We start from the raw sequence: 18,684 nt of genomic DNA, 5'->3' as shown, positions 1-18,684 counted from the left end.
TGAGGTGAGGGGCTTAACCCGCACCAAGGGCTAGCATGTGTGACTGTGTGTGTGTATGCATGTGCACATGTGGAAGTGTGTGTGACTGTGTGTACACACATGCACATGTGGAAGTGTGTGTGTGACTGTGTGTATGCACGCGCACATGTGGAAGTGTGCGTGTGTAAGCACGTGCACATGTGGAAGTGTGTGTGTGTGCGTGCGCGCCCATGCACAGGTTCGGGCAACATGCCTCCTCCCCCTCCTCCCTGTGGGGACATATGCTCACGTCTCTTGAGTCCCCTTCAGGGTGCACACGTATGAGAGCGTCGCAGGAGCCCCTGTTTGTGTCTACGTGTGTAAGAAGGTGCCGGGCCGGAACCTGGGAAGTCACCTCACTTTACCGGGGGAGGAGGGCTGGGGACGAAGGCGGACCCTTCTTTACTTGCTACCCCCCGCCGGCCCCGGGGTCGTTTTGCAGGAAGGAGCGTGTGTAACAAGCCCAGCCGTCCCATCTGTGAGAAGGGGCTGTGCGGGTGGGTTCTGCGTGGCGCCCCCGACGCGGGGCGGCGCAGACAGCGAGACTCCCACGGGAACCTGATGCGGCGGCGAGAACCCGGCAGGCTCCGGGGTGTGCGGCTGCCATATTCCCTGGACGGCCGTCTCGTTTATTCAGCGGTTTCCTTACAGTCTCCCTCACCCCCATCAGCACCCCTACGAGGGCCCCCAGGGCTCTGTCACGACCCCACGCTTCCGCTCCCGCCGTCTGCCCGCGCTGCACACCTGCACCAGGCTGAAGCGGCAACCGGCGGGGCCGCGGAAGGAGAAGCTCCGCCCATCGAAGGTGACGTAATGCCCGTCCCCGCCCACCGCGCACTCGGCGGCGCACGGCGCCTGCGCGCAGAGCCAGCGGCCGTCCCTGCACACGCTGTGGGCACAGGGGCGGAGAGACGGCGCTCGGGGTCCGCGCCGCCGGGGGTCGGGGTTGGGGACGGTACCGAGCTGAAGACTCCCACCCCCAAACCCCCAACACTTTGATCCCCCGGCACTCCCTCCCCAGCCTTCTAGTTAGGACTAGAGGTCCGCTGATGGAGGTCGCCCGCTAGGTTTTTAAGCAGGACGGTCAATTATAACTTGAGAGGTCACAGGTCACTTGCGAAGGAGGCTCTCCCAAAGCGGAGGCAGGTTGCAGAGCAGATGGCATAAGAGAGGGGTCAGAAGGGACCCACAGGTAGCCCTTCAGCCCCCGCGAAAGGGCCCGCCAGGCCCACGCACCCACCACGGGTTGCAGAGCTGGCGCACGACATCCCCGGGCTCGTAGCGCCGGCGTCGGCGGTAGCAGGGGCAGCGGGCGGCAGGCACACACAGGGCCCCGTCCCAGAAGAGACCCGGCGGGCACTCGCAGCCGCTCACGCACTCTTCCCCGCAGCTCCGCTCGCTTCCCTCGCCTACTGCCGAGCAGCTGGGCGGGCAGGCCGAGGCGCAGTCGGAGTACAGCTGGCCCCCCGGACACAGGCGCTCTGCGGGGTACAGGGCTGGGCTGTAAGACCCAAGGAGTTCCCCGCCTCCGGCCAGAGCCCACTGGTGGAACCCCACCTCAGGGAAACAGGAGCCATTCGAGGGCCCTCGGTCAATCCCCCGATTCCACAGAGAGGGGAGGCCAGAGGCTGGGCAGAGACGGGCAGGCAGCCGCCCTACCGCAGAAGCCGGGCTTCCTCCAGCGCACTGCGATGCGCCGCGCGGCACAGTCCTGGGCGTAGCTGGCCAGGGTGGCGCACACGGACTCCAGCCGCTCTGCCCGCCCACTGCCCGCTGGGGCCCCAGCACAGTAGGCGAAGAGGCAGGCCTCGTGGTACTCTGCAGGGGGGACCTGCCAAGACAAGACAGCCCTTCAGCAACCAGCATCCAGTGCCTCCCTCCTTTTGCTTCTCAAACGCCCTTGTTTTAGGATCAAACGGTGAACACTGCAAAGGACCTTAGAGACAACATATTGGGGCTGTCTCATCTCCCAGAGATCAAATCAGGCAAGTGGGGCGGGTGCCCTGACCCATGCCCCAAAGCAATTTGGTGGCAGGACCAGGGGCCCCGTTTGACACGGCCTTAGCACTCCTCACGTCTCTAATGCCTGATGCCACCTACACCCCCATCCATACCTGGGTGTGGCATTCTCTGAATGGGCCTTCCAGCAGCTGGTGGCACACATCCTGGGCTTCAGCCCGAAGCCGGCCAGCCTCCGTGTCCGTCTCTGTGTCCCTCAGGGGGTCCTCACAGCCTTGAGCTGCCTCCACTGCATCCAGACACCCAAGCTGGGGACAATCAGAGTCAGGCCAAGGAGCCAGGATGAGGGATATTAACCAGGACATCAGGAAAATGGCCATTGCCCTGGCAGCTGGTTCAAGACCCCGCCCTCATGGCTACCAGCCCAGACATCCTGGGACTGTGGAGGGCAGCAGAGTGGTAAGCCTAAGTGGATGTGGGGGACCAGGATCACTGTGAATCCACAGGCAGGAGGTTAGATAACTAGCTAGTGAACCAAAGCTTGCTGGTGAGCAGGTGGGTGAGCAGGCAGAAAGCGAGGGAACCCAGCACTGCAGTCTCACCTCTGAGTCTGGGAGTCTCCAGGAATTCCCAAAGGTGGCAGCTAACGCAGCCAGTCCCCTGCCAGGCTCTAGGAAGTCATCTGGGGGAGGTTGAGGCAGAACAGCTATGTCTGGGAACTCCTGTCTCCCCTTCCTCCCCACAGCAGCAACCAAACCTCACCCCCACTCACCCTCAGGCCGGCCATTGTAGACCCCACAGAGGCCTTGCGTCTGTCCCTGGAGCTCTCGGTCCACAGAAATGGAGACAGAACTGGACCGGTCCAGCCGCACAACAACCCCCAGGCCCCCCGACAGCACCAGCCAGTCCCCTTGCCACTGCAGGCTGAGCCCTGGGCAGGAGAAGCAGGGAGTCACAGTCCAACCCCTCCCACCATCACACCGGGGCTCAGATTGCCCTGGGAAGGAGAAAAGGGCTTCTCACTATTCTAGAGAGTTCTGCACCCTATACCTTTTAAAGCAGAAGCCACTGGTTTCCCATCACAGACCTCTTTTGAGAAGTTCATGAACACTATGGATGTGCTCTTGAAAATAAACTACAGGTAAACTACAACACACACACATACACACACACACCCCTACCTCACTCCCCAGACCCCAAGCAAGACAGAATTCTGGGAGGAGCCTGACCCATCTAGAAGCACAAAAGCCCTGCCTCTGAGGCCTGGGTGCAGGGGTGAGTAGAGGGACTTTCCCCAGGTCACCCTGTGAGGAGGCGGGTTGCAGGGTTAGGGGATGAGGACCACGACCTCCTGGCATCTCAGCGGGCTCGCTCATCTCCAAATGCTGACTCCCAACAGCTGTGGGTGCCCACCCAGTTGCCCAACTTCAGCTGCCCTCTGACCCGCGCCCTGAGGATGGACAGACTGTCCCAGAGAAGCAAATGGGGCCCTGGGCCACCTCCTGGTGCCCACCCGCCTTACCAGGGAGAAGCTGAGACGCCCCCTCGGGTACCAGCCGCCCGTTCACAGAGACGTTTTCACCCCGGATCAGCACCTCCTCTGGTCCCATCATTACCCGGGCCTGCGGGGGGGAGGGGGGTGGTGACACGTCGAGGAAGTGTCAAAGTCAGTGGCCCTCCTCCTCCTGTGTCCAGCTTCCTCTCTGTGTCTGGATCCATCTCCCTCCTCACCAGCTGACAGTGCCCAGGCTGGGGACAATGCCCCCTGGGCTGGAGGTGGACAGCCCAGGTGGCATCAGCTGTGCCCGCCAGCAGGTAGGTGCAGCGGCCCAGGAAGTGGAAGTGGCGTCCGTCGAAGGTGCGATAGTGGAAGCCGGACCAGGTGGCGCAGGTGGCCGAGGGACGCTGGCGCTGGCTCCAGAGTTGGGCCACGGCCCCTGCCAGGGGCTGCAGGATGGCTGGGGAGGGCGTGTTGCCTGGGGATGATACACTAACAGTGACCTCTGAGCATGGGAAGGGGGGCAGAGGTGGTCAGTGCACTGTTACCAATGATGACCAAAGGTGGCAGGCGGCTTGTCTGAGCAAAGAGGGCAGTGGGCTCCACAGAGGGACCCAGAGCTCAAGAATTCTAAGTGGGGTGCCTGTCGGGGAGGGGGTGCTGGCCAGGGCTGTGCCTTTCATGCAGGCTGGAACTCTGGGGACCCACCCAGTCGTCTGTGGTTGGAGCAGCGGTGGCAGGTCTGGGAGCGGCCATCTCGCCAGCTGTGTCCCCAAGGTCGGGCACAGCACTCCTCCAGGCTTCCTGCAGAGGCGTTCACTGAGCCTGCCCCCGGGTTGCACAGCCAGGTGGCAAAGCAGTGGCCCTCAGGGCTGACCTCTGCAAGGGCTGCGGTGGACGGAAAGAGAGAATGGGGCGGACCCAGACATTCCGCCTGGACCTGGCTTCCCTTCCCAGGCAGCCTGCTGCCTCCAGGAAACCCTGGATCTGAGCTGATCTTGGACACTTACCTAGGGTGCAATGGGTGCCCCCCCAGCCTGGGCAGCAGGCCCTCACTGTCCGGTTCCAGGCAGCAGGCCGGGTCTCTGGGGGTCTGGGTCCATGGAGCAAGGGGAGGGAACAAGATGGCAGCGTTCAGCCCCATCCCTGGGAACGGCCTGGGACATCGCCTCTGGTCACCTGCTCTCTAAGAGGCTTTATTGTGTAATTTTCCATTCTTGGTGTCAATTTCCAAAGTGAAAATGATCTCAGGAAGGCGGACTGAGGGGCAGGCAGAGGCAGCAGGCATCTTGACCCTGCCTGGTGCTGCCCACGGATGTGCCCACTCATCCATCACCCCGTTCCCCCACTCGGCCCCCCTTGAGTCCACCCCGGACCTGCTTGCCAAACGCCTGCATCTCCAGGCCACCCCCAAGTCCTCCCCCGCTCTCAGGAGGTCACCCCAGTGCTCTCGCCAGCCCAGTGGGCTCCTCGTTGCTCACTTGTAGACGGCACAGAGCCCCTCACGGCCACTCCAGGTCAGGTCCAGCCGCCAGCCCCGGCGCTGGTAATGCTGGAGGCTGGCACAGGGCACCAGGTCCTCCTGACGGGGGGTGACTTCCTCTTCCACCAGGACGGTCTCTGTCCGCTCGCACCATCGCCTGCCCACGGACGGGGACCAACAGCTGCGGCCACCATTCCCCTCTGCCCGGGAGGCCCTGTTCCGCAACCCCACTCCCCGGGAGAGTTTACCGAAGAGGAGGCTGACTTAAGCTGGCTGAGGGGGACGAGGAGGGAGTCTGGCCACCCCAGAAGGTCCTAATCTCAGGGCAGGAGGAGAAGGCCCCAAGGTGGGCTCCTTACCCATTAGCCAGTGCCCATGCTGCCCCAAAGAGGAGGGCAGGGAGCAGCATGGTGACCCCCGGTCACCTGTCGGGGAGCTTTGAGGCTCTGCAGAGGCCGTGCTGTGGGAGGGATGCAGAGAGGCCAGGCCAGGGCTCCCTGGCCCCCACACGGTGGCGGTTGCTGCAGCCTGGCCTCGAGGGTCCAAGGCAGCCTGAGGCAGTGAGGGTGAGGCCTGAGAGGCTTGGGCAGGCTTTATCTCAGCCCTGTGCCCCAGAGCACCAGCTGCCCAGAAACAGATTGGACCTGCCTACACATGGCACGGTCCCCTCCAATGCCAACTCTCCTTGGAAACAGTGCCCTTCCTGGGGGTGTGTGTGTGTGTGTGTGTGTGTGCGTGTGCGTGTGCATGTGTGTGTGTGTGTGTCTGACACTCTGGGCCTCTGATAACCCACACTCCCTGGAAAGAGTGCCCTTCCTGGGGGGGGTGTGTGTGTGTGTGTGTGACACTCTGGGCCTCTGGTAACCCACACTCCCTGGAAAGAGTGCCCTTCCTGGTATGTGTGTGTGTGTAATGAGGGGTCACAGCCAGATACTCTGGACCTCTGACAGCCCACACTCTCAGGCCCTACCACCAACTACTGTGGACATGGACAAACCACACTCTTTCTGGGCCTCAGTTTCCTTACTAGTAAAAACCTCAGGGCCTCCAGGAAATCATGGGGGGTGGGACAGGGGCTCCATGAATACTTTGAAATTATGTGTGTGCATGTTTTTCTGATGACAGTTCCATAACTTCTATTAGATTCTCAAAGGGAGCCATGACCCCATACCAGGGTTGAGTCATAAGGCCACGGCCTTCCAGCCCTCAAGTCCAGAGTATGTGAGCCTCTCCCCTGTCCCTTTTCTGTATCTTCTGCCCGCCTCGACCCCACAAACCAGGCACTCCAGAAATGAGGGTCGGTGAGCAGAAGGAACGGGGTTTCCAGGGTGGTTGGATTGTTTGGGGCCAGGGGTCCCTCTGTGCAGTCTGACTTCTTACTGAGGGTGATGACGTGTGGCCGGCTGGGTCCACCCTGGTCCCCTAGGATTCATGGGATCCAGAACCAGGAAGCTCAGGCAGGGCAGTGACAGCCAGCCTCAAAGAACAGTGCTTGGGGTAGGAAGGGGGGACGGCAGGAGGCAGAGGGCCCCTGGAGACAGCTCTCCCAGCCCTGGGGGCCAGGCAACCGGATGGAATAATCTGGAATAATCGGAGCATCCGGTTAGAAGCCAGCAGCAGCTCTCTCTCCAGGGGAATCCTGGTTACATCCTGGTTACCAGTCCCCAGGGGGATCCTGGTTACATCCTGGTTACCGGTTACCAGCTCCCAAGGACACCCAGGCCAGAAAGTGGCTTGGGCTTGGTATTCCATAACCTTCCAGCCCCCAGGCCTGATGTGCCTGACTCTAAACATCCCACACAGTCACTGCACCTGTGGGGATATGTGTGTGTGGTGGTGGGAGGAGGAGGTGGCTGCCAGGAACCAGAGCTGTGCCAGGCATTCTTCTGGGCCAAGAGGGAATGCAGTGAATCTCTCCAGGAGCTCCTGGATGGGGTCTCTGGAAAGGTCCCAGGTCAGGCCCTGGACACCCAGCTGTCCCCAGCTCTCACACACGCCTACCTGGACACACCCCTCGGCACCTCACGCGCTCACACTCTGCTGCAGGTGTTACAAGGATACTCGCGGGTGCTCTGGCCCTGCACAGGCACACAGCCGTGTGCTCTGTTCCCAGGGCCATCCTGCAGTCTAGAGAGCAGGCCCGGCCCTGCTGGCTGCAGCAGCGCATCCAGAAGGGAAGGTAGAAGGGCCCTTCACAGCTGACCTCGAGGAACCCTGCACTCCTCCAGGTACCCCCTGTCCCTGTCTCCCTCATCCTAGACATCAAGAAACATTGGTGTGGCCCTGCGGCTCACCATGCCTCTCTGTCCCCTAGGATCCCCTCCGGGTGACGAGGTGGGGACAGTCAGGGAAGCCTGCTCTTTGCTCCAAGAGCCAACCTCCCTCCCCATGCCCTGCTTTAGGGAACCTGAGGAGACTGGAGAAGGAGGTTAGGGAGGGAGGCCTGGGAGAACCAGCCCACAGTTTAGATGGAGAAGGATGGGATATGGGGAGCTTTCAGGGACTGGGGTGTCCCAGTGGCAAGGCTGCAGAGAAATATCACAGCCCAGGGCAGGGACCTCTGAGGGTTGAGGGCATCCCTCCAGCCGGCCAGGAGGCTCCGGCCCATCACGCCCAGGGGACTAACCCCACCCCACCCCCGGGGGAGGCAGGGGCTTCCCCTGGATGATGCCCTGGCTTCTTCAGGCCTTCACAACGCACGACTCCGGCCACACCCCTGAACCTCCTCCCCCCACCAGCCCTGCCTTGTCCCAGGTGACCTAGTTGGAAGCCCTGACCCCCATTTCCACTCTGAAGGTCAAGTTCTTCGCAGGCACCGGGGCCGGCGCCTGGTCTCCTTCGGGCTCGCCTCGCGGCCCCGAAGGACTGTGGGGTGGGGGTGGGGGGAGCGGGTACGAATCGGGGTGGGTCCGAGCGGCAACCGCTGGAGAGCGGGACAGGGCCGGAGCCTCCCAGACCGACCCCACCGACCGACAGTCGGGGGACTCGATCCCCAAGGCCGCCGGAACGCAGCGAACGCACACGCACTCCTGGCGGGACCTCGCGATTCAAAGACCGCAGCCCAGACTCTGGCTCCCCTCCCCCGAGCAGGCCCCCTCCTCTCCCCACAACGCCTCACCTCCTCCCCCACCCCACCCCCCGACGCCCCACGCGCCACCTTCCCCGGGCTCCTCCCTCCACGCCTGCCAGCGCCCTCCCTCGCCGCCCGAGTGCCCGTCCTCCCCTCCCTCCTCCCCTCCCCCATCCCTCTCCCCCACCCCTTCCCTTCCCTTCCCTTCCCTTCCCTTTCCCTCCCCGCTCCTACATTCCCACTTTCCGGCACCGACCGCGGGCCGTCGTTGGTCCAGACCGTCACCTGCCCGCCGGGACGCCGCTGGGCACCCCCGCCTCCCACAGGGCACCCGGTCCCTGACCCGCCTCCCCTCTCCCCTCATCCCCCGCCCCCCGCCGCTCCCCCGCTCCCTCTCCCTCCGCGTCTTCTCCTCTCCCCCTCCCCGCGAAGTTTCGGGGCTGTCAGTCTGTCAAGTCTCTGGGGCCGTCCGCACCCGAGCTGCAGAGCCCGCGAGGGGGAGCAGGAGAACCGGGCGCCCGGGTCGGGGCCGCGTCGGGGCCGGTTCCCGCCGCACCCACAGCCGCCGCCCGCGCCGTGCAGGTGACAGCCCCCGGGGTGCGGGCGCCGAGAGCTCGGGGTGGGGGGGGCGGCTGGGAAAGGGGGGCCCCGAAGGCACAGGAGGGGAGGGGGCCGGGGGAGAGCTGGGTGTTGAGACGGGGGAGGAGGAGGGCCTGGCTGGGGTCGGGGGGTCAGGGTTCCGGGGAGAGCGGAGAGACCGACCCGGAGGGCTGGGCTGGCGCAGGGGACCAGGGGCCGCGTGGGGGTCCAGAGTGGGGGACGGGTGGGAGGCCCTCGAGGAGAGGAGGGGGAAGGCTCAGGGGAGGGGGCCCGGGGGAAGGCAAGGAAGGGGAGGCGCGGGGACCCGGTGTTCGGGAGGGGCGCGAGAAGGGCGCTGACAGGTGAGCCCGGGAGCCCGGAGCGGCAGGAGCGAGGGCCGGGGCGCGGGGCCACACGGGGGCGGGGAGGTGGGAGGGATCCCTGTATTGGGGTGGGGGGGAACTTGAGAAGTCGGCGGGGAGCAAAAAAATGGGGTAGGGGGCCACCGAGCGGGAGGGGAGGGGACGCGGAGGTGGGCTGGGAGGCCGGGCCGGGGAGGGGGGCGCAGCGCCGGGCACAGGGGCCAGAGTGAGCGGCCCAGCCGCAGACCCCGAGGTTTGGGTGGGGGGCGGCTAGAGAAGGGGGGGGGGCTCGGGGAGCGGACGGGGAGGGGGTGGGGTCCGTTCTGGGGAGTGGGGCTCCGGAGGGAAGAGAATCGAGAGGCTGCCGGGGAGGAGGAGGGGGAAGGGAGACGGGGCCTCGGAGGGGGAGGGAACAGAGGTGAAGAGAGGAGAGGAGAAGGAAGGGAAGCCGGGGTGGGGGAGGAGAGGGCCGGGGAGGGGAGGAAGGAAAAGAGGAGGGGGAAGGAAGGGAGGGAGTGTGCGATCGGGAGGGGTGAGGAGGCGGGGGACAGGCAGGGAGAGCCCGGAGCGGCGGGGGAGGCGGCCCGGGCCCCGGGGAGGGGGAGGGGAGCGCCGCCGCGGAGGCTGCCCCGGCGGAGGGTCAGGGGGGCGGTGGCAGCGGAGCGCAGACCCGAGCCGGGCCGGGAGGGGTGGAGCCGGCGGGCTGAGGGCAGGGGCGGGGCCGGGGGCGGAGCTGGGGAGCCAGCCAGCTCCCGTGGGGAGAGAGGGCGGAAGGCGGAGGGCGAGGGAGAGGGGAGGGGTGCAGGGACCGCTGCCAGGGAGGCTGTCGGGGGTGGGGTGGAGGTGGGGAGGAGAGTCTGCTGGGGGATGGGCAGGGGAGCCGCAGGAGCCGGAGCCGCCGTGGGGGCTTTGAGGGTCGGGTGTCCGGGCCTCGGAAAGCCCCGCGGGGGAGGGACGATGGTCTTGAGGTCGGGTTCTGGGGTAATGCTGTCAAGAGCTCTTTCCTGCCTCCGGGGAGGACCCTTCTCCAAGGGCCTCCCCAACTCGTGGCCCCAAGCAGTGATACCTCCGGCCCGCCCCCCACCCCCACCCCCACCCCCACCCCAGGCTGGCTCCTGTTTCACCAGCTCCTGCGATGACAGCTGGAGGGCCAAGGAGACGAAGTTCCCTGCTCCCCACCGCAGGTCTCCCACCCTCCACCCTCTCCCCAGAGAGTCGGTTGATTCCTGACACCCCCAGGCAAGGGCCCTGGGGAGGAGGGGGTGGGGGGGGGAGCGCTGATGGGCTGGTGCTGGACCCCAGTGACCTGCAGGTGGGGGTGAAAAGCTGATTTCCAGAGCTGACCCCGAGCTTAGCTTGTAGAAATGGCTTCAGCGCTTCTCCTCACCTTCAAAGGCGTCTGCTTTCTGAAATCCACGGTCCCTCAACTCCCTCACCGTCCCTGAGGACATCCCCTTCGGAGCCTCTGGGGCTAGCTGATGGGAAGAGGTTGGGCAGAGCCAGGGCCCAGGTGGAAGCTGCAGAGGAGAATCTGAACAAGGATGTATGTTCTCCTTAGGGTCGGTGGCCGGATCCCCAGGAGGAGTCACCCTGGGTTGCCATGAGAGAGACCTTGGAGGCCCTCAGCTCCGTGGGTGAGCCGGCAGAACTGGAGGAGCTTGGGTTGGGGGCAACGGAGTAGGAGGCTTCAAGGGCATACCATGCCTGTTGTTGTTCAGTCGCCCAGTCGGATCTGACTCTTTGCGACCCCATGAACTGCAGCATACCAGGCCTCCCTGTCCCTCACCATCTCCCGGAAGTTTGCCCAAGTTAATGTCCATTGCATCGCGGATCACTGCCTTGTCATGGCAAAGGGGCTTGCATAACACAATGAAGCTATTAGCCATGCCCTGCAGGGCCACCCAAGACGGGTGGGTCATAATGGAGAGTTCTGGCAAAACATGATCCACTGGAGGAGGGAATGGCAAACCACCCCAGTATACTCGCCATGAGAACCTCATGAACTGTATAAAAAACTTACCAGGCCTGCTGCTTCCCTAATTCAGACCGGAGAGCATCCCCAGGAGGCTGCGACCCTGATACGGGCTCTGGGGGGCTTTAGGGCAGCATCCTTTCTGGTTCATCACAAAGAATGCCTGCCTGGTCCATGCTGGAGGTTGTGCTAGTACTAACAGAACACCAGGATAGTTAAATCTATTCTCTCTCTAAATCTATTCATCTCTGTCCTTGATTTGATGTAAAGCAGCTACTAAGGTTGATATTTGGTCAGGCTGCTGGGGAAGCTGGTTGTCCCTTGTCCGTGAGGGTTAGAGACCTCACTTTCCTTAACCCCCAGGGAAAACTCTTTTAGGCTGGGAAGGGGAAAAGCCACAGTCTTGGATCACCTCTTCTGTATGACATGCTTGACTTGCACCCATCCTTTTGCTTGTAACAGGACTCTCTGTGGGACAGCCGGAGATGACCCCTCAAAGTGAGCCTGGGGAACAGTCCCACGATGCCCAGGAGCGGATGTCTCCTCCCCGGGAAGACAGAGTGCTGGGTACATGCTCAGGTAAGTGGGGACCACGGAAGCTGGCTAAGGATGGAGTCTTCCTTCCTTTGTTCCTCAAATATTTATTGAGCACCTACAAAGTGTCCCACGCTATTCTAGATACTAGAGATACCTCAGTGACCAAGGAGACAAGAGATCCCTGCCTTCTAGGAGCTTAATCCTAGTGAGGGCAGAGGACTGCTACTGCTGCTGCTGCTAAGTTGCTTCAGTTGTGTCCAACTCTGTGCAACCCCATAGACGGCAGCCCACCAGGCTCCCCTGTCCCTGGGATTCTCCAGGCAAGAACACTGGAGTGGGTTGCCATTTCCTTCTCCAATGCATGAAACTAAAAAGTGAAAGTGAAGTCGCTCAGTCATGTCCGACTCTTCGAGACCCCATGGACCGCAGCCTACCAGGCTCCTCCATCAATGGGATTTTCCAGGCAAGAGTACTGGAGTGGCGTGCCATTGCAGAGGACTAGCAGACAACAAATGTAGGAATAAATGCACTTATAACCAGAGTTGGAAGAGGCTTTGCGGGTGGGGCAGGCGGGAGGATTGAATAGAGGGGTGAGAGATGGCCTCATCAGAAAAGTAAGATTGAAAGAGGTGGCTAAGCAGATACAGGGAGAAGAAGCCTAAAGCAGGCGTGGACCTGGCCTTCTGACATCCCCATCTTCTCCAGTGATTTGCCTGGAAACTGAGGCCCATCTGGTAGCTAGGAAGTTCCCCATCTCTCCTCCTAGGGCCTCTTGGAAGCCTCAAGACAGGGACCATTCTTGCTTCTACTCTCTTACACACACATTTCAGAAGCCCCTCACACTTGTGGCTCTTGCAACCTGCACGGCCTGGGGCAGCTGGGAATTCAGCCCCTGCAGGTTTCATATGGGACCACTCCTGCGTGTGGGGCAGAGTTTCAGAAGCCCCTGCCTCCTGGCACCAGGGGGGACCTCTCTCCATCTCTGGTGTCTGCAGCATCCTTGAGGTAGCCTGTTCTCTGCCAGGGCGCGAAGCCCCCAGACCGGAGAAAGGTGCCCCCACGGAACAAGCTGAAGCTCCCTGCAGAGGAGGCCAGGTGTGTGCACCACGCAAGCCTGAGCCCACAGGCTCCTGCCCAGGTGAGTCTTCCCAGCAGTCCATCCCACCAGGGGGCCAGGCGGAGGGAACAGGGGTGTGCGGGCATCGTGTAGAAAGAAAGCCACTCCAGGGCCTTCCAACCCAAGATGAATCAGGCCCTGCCACCTTTCTGCTGTAGAGCTTCAGCACCCAGCAGGAATTCTGCATCCACAGACAACAGGAATCAGAGAGGCTAGTTACCAAAGAGAAATACACTCTCACTTCCACGTCTTCCGGAAGTCTTACTTTCCCATTCTCTCTCCCCCAGTCGATGTTCACACCTGTTGACAGCTTGAATCACCGATTCCCACGAAGACACGTGGTGTCGATGTCGATCAACCTTTTCATTGTCCCCAGACCTGCTCCCTCCCCCAAGTCTCCACTGACCTTGGTGCTCAGAAGAACGGTTGTATTTGATGCATCTCCCCCATATCCATGGTGATCAAACAGTTGGTTCTCTCTCCACAACCCTACCCATCACTTCCTTCCACCACCACCAGCCTTATCACCTCTTGCCTGAGTGATGTCACCTATTCCACAAGGGCTTATTTGGTGCCCACTCAGGCTAGGCTGTTTCAGGTGGAGCAGAAAGAGATGGGCTGTAGAGTGACGTGGTCCTGGGTTCAAATTCCTGCTCCACGTTTTTATAGCTGATCTTGGATAGGCTACAGGAGCCTCAGTTTGTTCACAAGGAAGAAGGGTAACTTCTGCTCAAGGGTTTGGGTGAAGGTTTGTGAGAGTGTACACACGGTGCCTCATCTCCAGTTGGCTCTCAGTACATGGTGGCAATCCTCAAGCTGTCTGCCCTCCAGAGACTGAAATCTGACACCAATATGAGCTAGAAGAAAGAATGAAAAGCACAAATAACGACAAAGCCATGTCACAAGGAAGTGTAGAAGAGTCAACCGTGTTTATATGAGACCCTCACGCATTGGATTTGTCAGAGCTTTTGTTGGTTTGCACCATGTTGAGAGAGGTGTAGACTTCAATTCGGATGAGGCTGGAGGATGGGAAGACATCCTTGGCTGACTTAGAAGTAGGCAAGTTGACATATTAATAACTGGGGTTCTAGGAGACTGGCTTGCCTGAAGTGAGGGGTTTATGCCTGGGAGTATTAAGAGAGTTGGACTGGGTTGGGGTGAGTCTCAGATGCAGCTAGAGCAGACTTTATACTCCAAATAATGGGGAGCTATTGATGGGTCTTTGGTAGCAAAGTTGCACAAAGAAAATGAAAGTGATAGCACAGTATGATAAAGAGCTGTTTGAAAAGGATGGATCGGTAAAAGAAACTGGAAGGAAATCTAATTGTGATAGTTTAAGCCCCAGGCTATTACAGACTTTTAGAGCCAGACAGGAAGGAAGTCCCATCAGCTGGTTCCAAGGCTCTCAAACAAGAGTCACTTTGGGAGCCTGAAAGAAAGGGAACAGATTCATAGGCCTGGGTTCCCTAGATGGCACTTAAAAAGTTCCCCAGGGAGATTATGACATGGCACCCCATTTAGGCACCATGAACCGGTCCATTGCTTACGCCTAAGCAAGCTAACAATCTCAACTCAAAGAAAACTCAATTCAAAAAATTAAGTGACTCAACCGTGGTCACACTGCTTCTTAGTGGCAGAGAAAAACCCAAATGGACCCTCCCAGTCTGGGTCCTGAACTCCTTCCTCTTGGCTGGGTCATCTCAGTGCTCAAGAAGGACAGAGCGCCAGGGGAACCTGTATCAAACCTGCTTCCCCCAGAGGGCCCTCCCTGCGTCTCCAGAGGCTGGCACCATCCATTGGTTCCCCACATCCTATAAGCTCAATCGTCTTCTTAAACCGGGATTTCCCACCTGGCCCTAGCAGTGAAGGGAGTAGGAGCAGGTGGGGGCAGCCTTTGAGAAACCACAGGAAGGGATGCAAAGGCCTCTGGTCACTGGCAAGGAGTTAGAAGACCCCCTGGAGAAGGGAATGGCAACCCAGTCCAGTATTCTTGTCTGGAGAATCCCACGGACAGAGGGGCCTGGCGGACTGTACAGCCTCCGGGGTTGCAAAGAGTCGGACACAACTGAGTGAATCACACAGAAACAAGGTGAGTGTCGAGGCCAGCCCACAGGAGGCTGTATACCTTCTGCTGAGGGCAGCGGAGTAGATCCAGGAAGGTGGGGTGTTTGCTGATAAGCCTGCTAAGCTGCAGTCGATTCACTGGGCACAAAGGGGAGTTGCTCGTCTGCAGATGGGAGACTGTGGTTCCAGAAAGGAGTGGGCTGGACAGCAAGATGGGGGTGCCCCCCTTCCCATGGGCCTCTGAGCCCTCAGAGTGAAAGCTGAAGACTGAACCCTGAGTGAGGGTAAGGGGTGCCCACCATAGAGGCAGGGTCTCCTTAAGGAGGCAGGCAAGCCAAGGAGAAAGCACCCCCCTGGCTTGGAGAGCCTGGGAGGAGGACTTAGGGTGATCCTCCGATTTGGACATTCCCAGGAACTTTCCAGTGGAAGGAGCAGGAGCTAGGCTTAGGGACTTCAGGAAGTGGTGGTTCTATTGGCAAACAAAAGGATCAGGTGAAAGTCAGTCAGTCCATTCTTTGCGACCCCCATGGACTATACAGTCCGTGGAATTCTCCAGGCTAGAATACTGGAGTAGGTAGCCTTTCCCTTCTCCAGGGTATCTTCCCAACCCAGGGATTGAACCCAGGTGTCCTGCATTGCTGACGGGCGCATTCTTTACCAGCTGAGCCACAAACGTGGGGTTTAACAGACTTGCCTTGTTTTGCCCTTTCAGGGGACGAGTGGATGATTCGGAAGGTGAAGGTAGAGGAGGAGGAGGATCGGGAGGCCCACGAGGAGGCGGAATGGCCCGAGCATCTGGCATTACGCCCCAGCCCGTTTCCCCCGTCTGACCTGGGGTCTCTGCCCGCCGCGTATAAGCTGGAGCCAGGGGCCCCAGGAACACTGGGTGGGCTCGCGCTGACGGGCTGGGTCCCGACCGCCTCGGAGAAGCCCTATGGCTGCGGAGAGTGCGAGCGCCGGTTCCGGGACCAGCTGACCCTGCGGCTACACCAGCGGCTGCACCGCGGCGAGGGCCCGTGCGCCTGCCCTGACTGCGGCCGCAGCTTCACGCAGCAAGCGCACCTGCTGCTGCACCAACGCAGCCACCGCGGCGAGCGGCCCTTCCCCTGCTCCGAGTGCGACAAGCGCTTCAGCAAGAAGGCCCACCTAACCCGCCACCTGCGCACGCACACGGGCGAGCGGCCCTACCCGTGTGCCGAATGCGGCAAGCGCTTCAGCCAGAAGATCCACCTGGGCTCGCACCAGAAGACGCACACCGGCGAGCGGCCCTTCCCCTGCCTCGAGTGCGAGAAGCGCTTTCGCAAAAAGACGCACCTGATCCGCCACCAGCGCATCCACACGGGCGAGAGGCCCTACCAGTGCGCGCAGTGCGCCCGCAGTTTCACGCACAAGCAGCACTTGGTGCGGCACCAGAGGGTGCACGCGGCGGTCGGCCGCACCCCGCCCTCTCCCGACGCGCCGGCCTCTCCCACGTCCCCTACCCCGTCCCCCACCGCCTCTTCTCCCGGACCCAAGCCTTTCTCCTGCTCCCACTGCGGCCTGAGCTTCGGCTGGAAGAAGAACCTCGCCACGCACCAGCGCCTGCACAGCGGCGAGGAGCGCCCTTTCGGGTGCGACGAGTGCGCGCTGGGCGCCCCTGTGGACCCCGCGGCCCCCGAGCCCTTGGCCTGCGCGCCCCGAGGCACTCCGGCGCTCCCGGGCATTCCGGCCGGCGAGCGGTCCTTCCTCTGCCCCGAGTGCGGGCGCAGCTTCACCCACGGGCAGCACCTGGCGCGACATCGGCGGGTGCACACAGGCGAGCGGCCCTTCGCCTGCGCGCAGTGTGGTCGCTGCTTCGGCTCGCGGCCCAACCTGGTGGCCCACTCCAGAGCCCACAGCGGCGCCAGGCCTTTCGCCTGCGCGCAGTGCGGCCGCCGCTTCAGCCGCAAGTCGCACCTGGGTCGCCACCAGGCGGTGCACACGGGCAGTCGGCCCCACGCCTGCGCCGTGTGCGCCCGCAGCTTCAGTTCCAAGACCAACCTGGTCCGCCACCAGGCGGTGCACACCGGCTCCCGCCCCTTCCCCTGCCCGCAGTGCGGCAAGAGCTTCAGCCGCAAGACCCACCTGGTGCGACACCAGCGCATCCATGCAGGAGCCGCCCACCCGGCCTCCGGATCTGACCTCTCGAGCCCAGCCTGGCCCACGCCCACCGACGTGACCGCACCCGCGCTCTTCTTCTGAGCTTCGTTCTAGACCGGACCCGGCCTTTCCCTTCTTTTGCTCCCTGGTTCCAGAGACCCATGCCGGACATCTCCTGGGCACCGTGGCCTAGATTGCCCGTGGCCATTTCCCTCTCTTCTCCATCCTGCTGGGGAAAAGCCTGGAAAGGATACCTGGCTTTGACCTTCTGTGTCAGAGAAAGGGCTAAGAGTAAACCCTCGATGGGAACAGTTTAGGCCTGAGTCCTTGCAAATCTTCCACTAAGAGACCCCATGGGAAAGATGATGTTTTCTGGACCACTCCCGACCAAGAACTGAGTCAGGAACCTCTACAGGGGCAGGGAAAGAATGCTGATCTGTGTATTGAAAGTTTCATTAAAATTACAATCCGAAGGTTCTGGGGCTGTGGAATGAGTTGGGGATGGAACCCCTGACTTTTCTCACCCACCCTTTTCTACCTTAGTCCACACACAGACACTCCTTCCCATCCTATGTGGGTAAGTTCAATTTAGCCAGCTGCCAATAATGGGCTTTCTCAAATCAAAATATGATACAGCTAGTTGCTGAATCACTCTCTTACTCCTTGACCTTAGCTCAAATCTGACAAGGAAGAAGCATCGGTATACATTTCTCATGCCAGGGGTCAAAGGCTAAACTGTAGGGAAGACAAAGAGAGGAAGCAGGGTGCCCCTGGCCATTCCCATGGAGACAGGGTGCCACCGAAGTCTCTGGAGCTCCAGGGCTCTGCCTGGGTTTGCAGCTTTCCCAAGGGGATCTCAGAACAGCAGCCCCACCTGCCACTCTGCCTGGCAGCAGGGGGAAGGATGTCAGTGACAGATGAAGGTTCCTGTAAGTTCTCTTTATGATGGCGGCTTGATCCAGACATCTCTAGCTGAGCTGCCCCAGCCGAGGCCAACAGGAGATCTGAGTGACCCGGAGGGGTAGGATGATGGGGCAACGTGTTGAACTTGGAGTGAGAAGTCTTACACTTGACCTTTCCTCAGTCTCTGTAGAACTTGGAGCAGAGCCCTTCATTTTCCTGGGTCTCAGCTTTCTCATTATAATAAGATTGTTGACATTGATGAGGGCTGAGGCTCTTTTCCAATTCTAATGTCACGATCAGCAAGGTAGCACTAGTGGTAAAGAATCTGCCTGCCAATTCAGGAGACATGAAACATGGGTTCGATTCTTGCCTAGGGAAGATTCCCCTGGAGGAGGAAATGGCAACCCACTCCAATATTCTTGCCTGGAGAATCCCATGGAGAGAGGAGTCTGGTGGGCTACTTATCTCATCCTCTGCTAGAGGATGAGATGATGAGATGGTTGGATGGCATCACCGACTTGGTGGACGTGAGTTTGAGCAAGCTCTGGGAGTTGAGGATGGACAGAGAAGCCTAGCATGCTGCAGTCCATGGGGTCACAAAGAGTCAGACACGACTGAAGTGAACTACTTTGTGCCAGGTCCTGCACTAGGCATGGGCAACAATAGTAAGCAAGACAGACAGGCCCCTGCCCTCACAGAGCTTACAGGAAACAGGAGGATTGTGGGGCTAGGGCCAGCACAGAGGGCTTTGCAAATGGCGCCGAAAATCTAGGAAAAGTCAAGGGAGGTTCACAGGTTGAAGACACCTCTAGAGGGAGCCCTGAGGATGGGCGCATTCAGCAAGTGATTAACTCTTCCTCCTGGTCCTTTTCTAGGGTTCCCACCTTCTTCCTATCCTGGTCTTGTAACTCCAGTTGTTTTATTATTTTTTTAAACTTTACAATATTGTATTGGTTTTGCCATACATCAACATGAATTCGCCATGGTATACACATGTTCCCCAT

At 60.7% G+C, this 18,684-nt stretch overlaps 2 protein-coding genes across 2 annotated transcripts in view; one reads left to right on the top strand and one right to left on the bottom strand.

Annotated features, from left to right (window-relative positions):
- LOC128046812 (SCO-spondin-like) overlaps positions 1 to 5,367 on the bottom strand; it is a 51,367-nt gene extending 46,000 nt beyond the window's left edge. Inside the window, 12 exon segments of the mRNA XM_052639020.1 lie at positions 763 to 907; positions 1,259 to 1,499; positions 1,678 to 1,849; positions 2,133 to 2,285; positions 2,580 to 2,659; positions 2,750 to 2,908; positions 3,500 to 3,599; positions 3,709 to 3,953; positions 4,184 to 4,363; positions 4,486 to 4,568; positions 4,957 to 5,115; positions 5,318 to 5,367. Of these exon segments, the coding sequence (XP_052494980.1) occupies positions 763 to 907; positions 1,259 to 1,499; positions 1,678 to 1,849; positions 2,133 to 2,285; positions 2,580 to 2,659; positions 2,750 to 2,908; positions 3,500 to 3,599; positions 3,709 to 3,953; positions 4,184 to 4,363; positions 4,486 to 4,568; positions 4,957 to 5,115; positions 5,318 to 5,367 (1,767 nt within the window).
- Positions 5,368 to 10,569: 5,202 nt separating this feature from the next.
- On the top strand, positions 10,570 to 16,879 carry ZNF467 (zinc finger protein 467). Its single transcript, XM_052639189.1, has 4 exons — positions 10,570 to 10,603; positions 11,404 to 11,520; positions 12,503 to 12,616; positions 15,372 to 16,879. The coding sequence occupies exons 1-4, from the start codon at positions 10,570 to 10,572 to the stop codon at positions 16,877 to 16,879; spliced, it is 1,773 nt and encodes a 590-aa protein (XP_052495149.1).
- The last annotated feature ends 1,805 nt before the right edge of the window (positions 16,880 to 18,684 follow it).

Source organism: Budorcas taxicolor, chromosome 4 (assembly GCF_023091745.1).
Source record: "Budorcas taxicolor isolate Tak-1 chromosome 4, Takin1.1, whole genome shotgun sequence".
NCBI classification, from domain to species: domain Eukaryota; kingdom Metazoa; phylum Chordata; class Mammalia; order Artiodactyla; family Bovidae; genus Budorcas; species Budorcas taxicolor.
Note: the sequence above shows the minus strand (reverse complement) of the source record. Positions and strands in the feature narration are given on the sequence as shown.

Coding starts and splice junctions, on each gene's coding strand:
- ZNF467 (XM_052639189.1), top strand. CDS start 10,570: ATGAGAGAGACCTTGGAGGCCCTCAGCTCCGTGG. Junction 10,604..11,403: donor GGAGGCCCTCAGCTCCGTGG/GTGAGCCGGCAG, acceptor TGCTTGTAACAG/GACTCTCTGTGGGACAGCCG. Junction 12,617..15,371: donor GCCCACAGGCTCCTGCCCAG/GTGAGTCTTCCC, acceptor TTGCCCTTTCAG/GGGACGAGTGGATGATTCGG.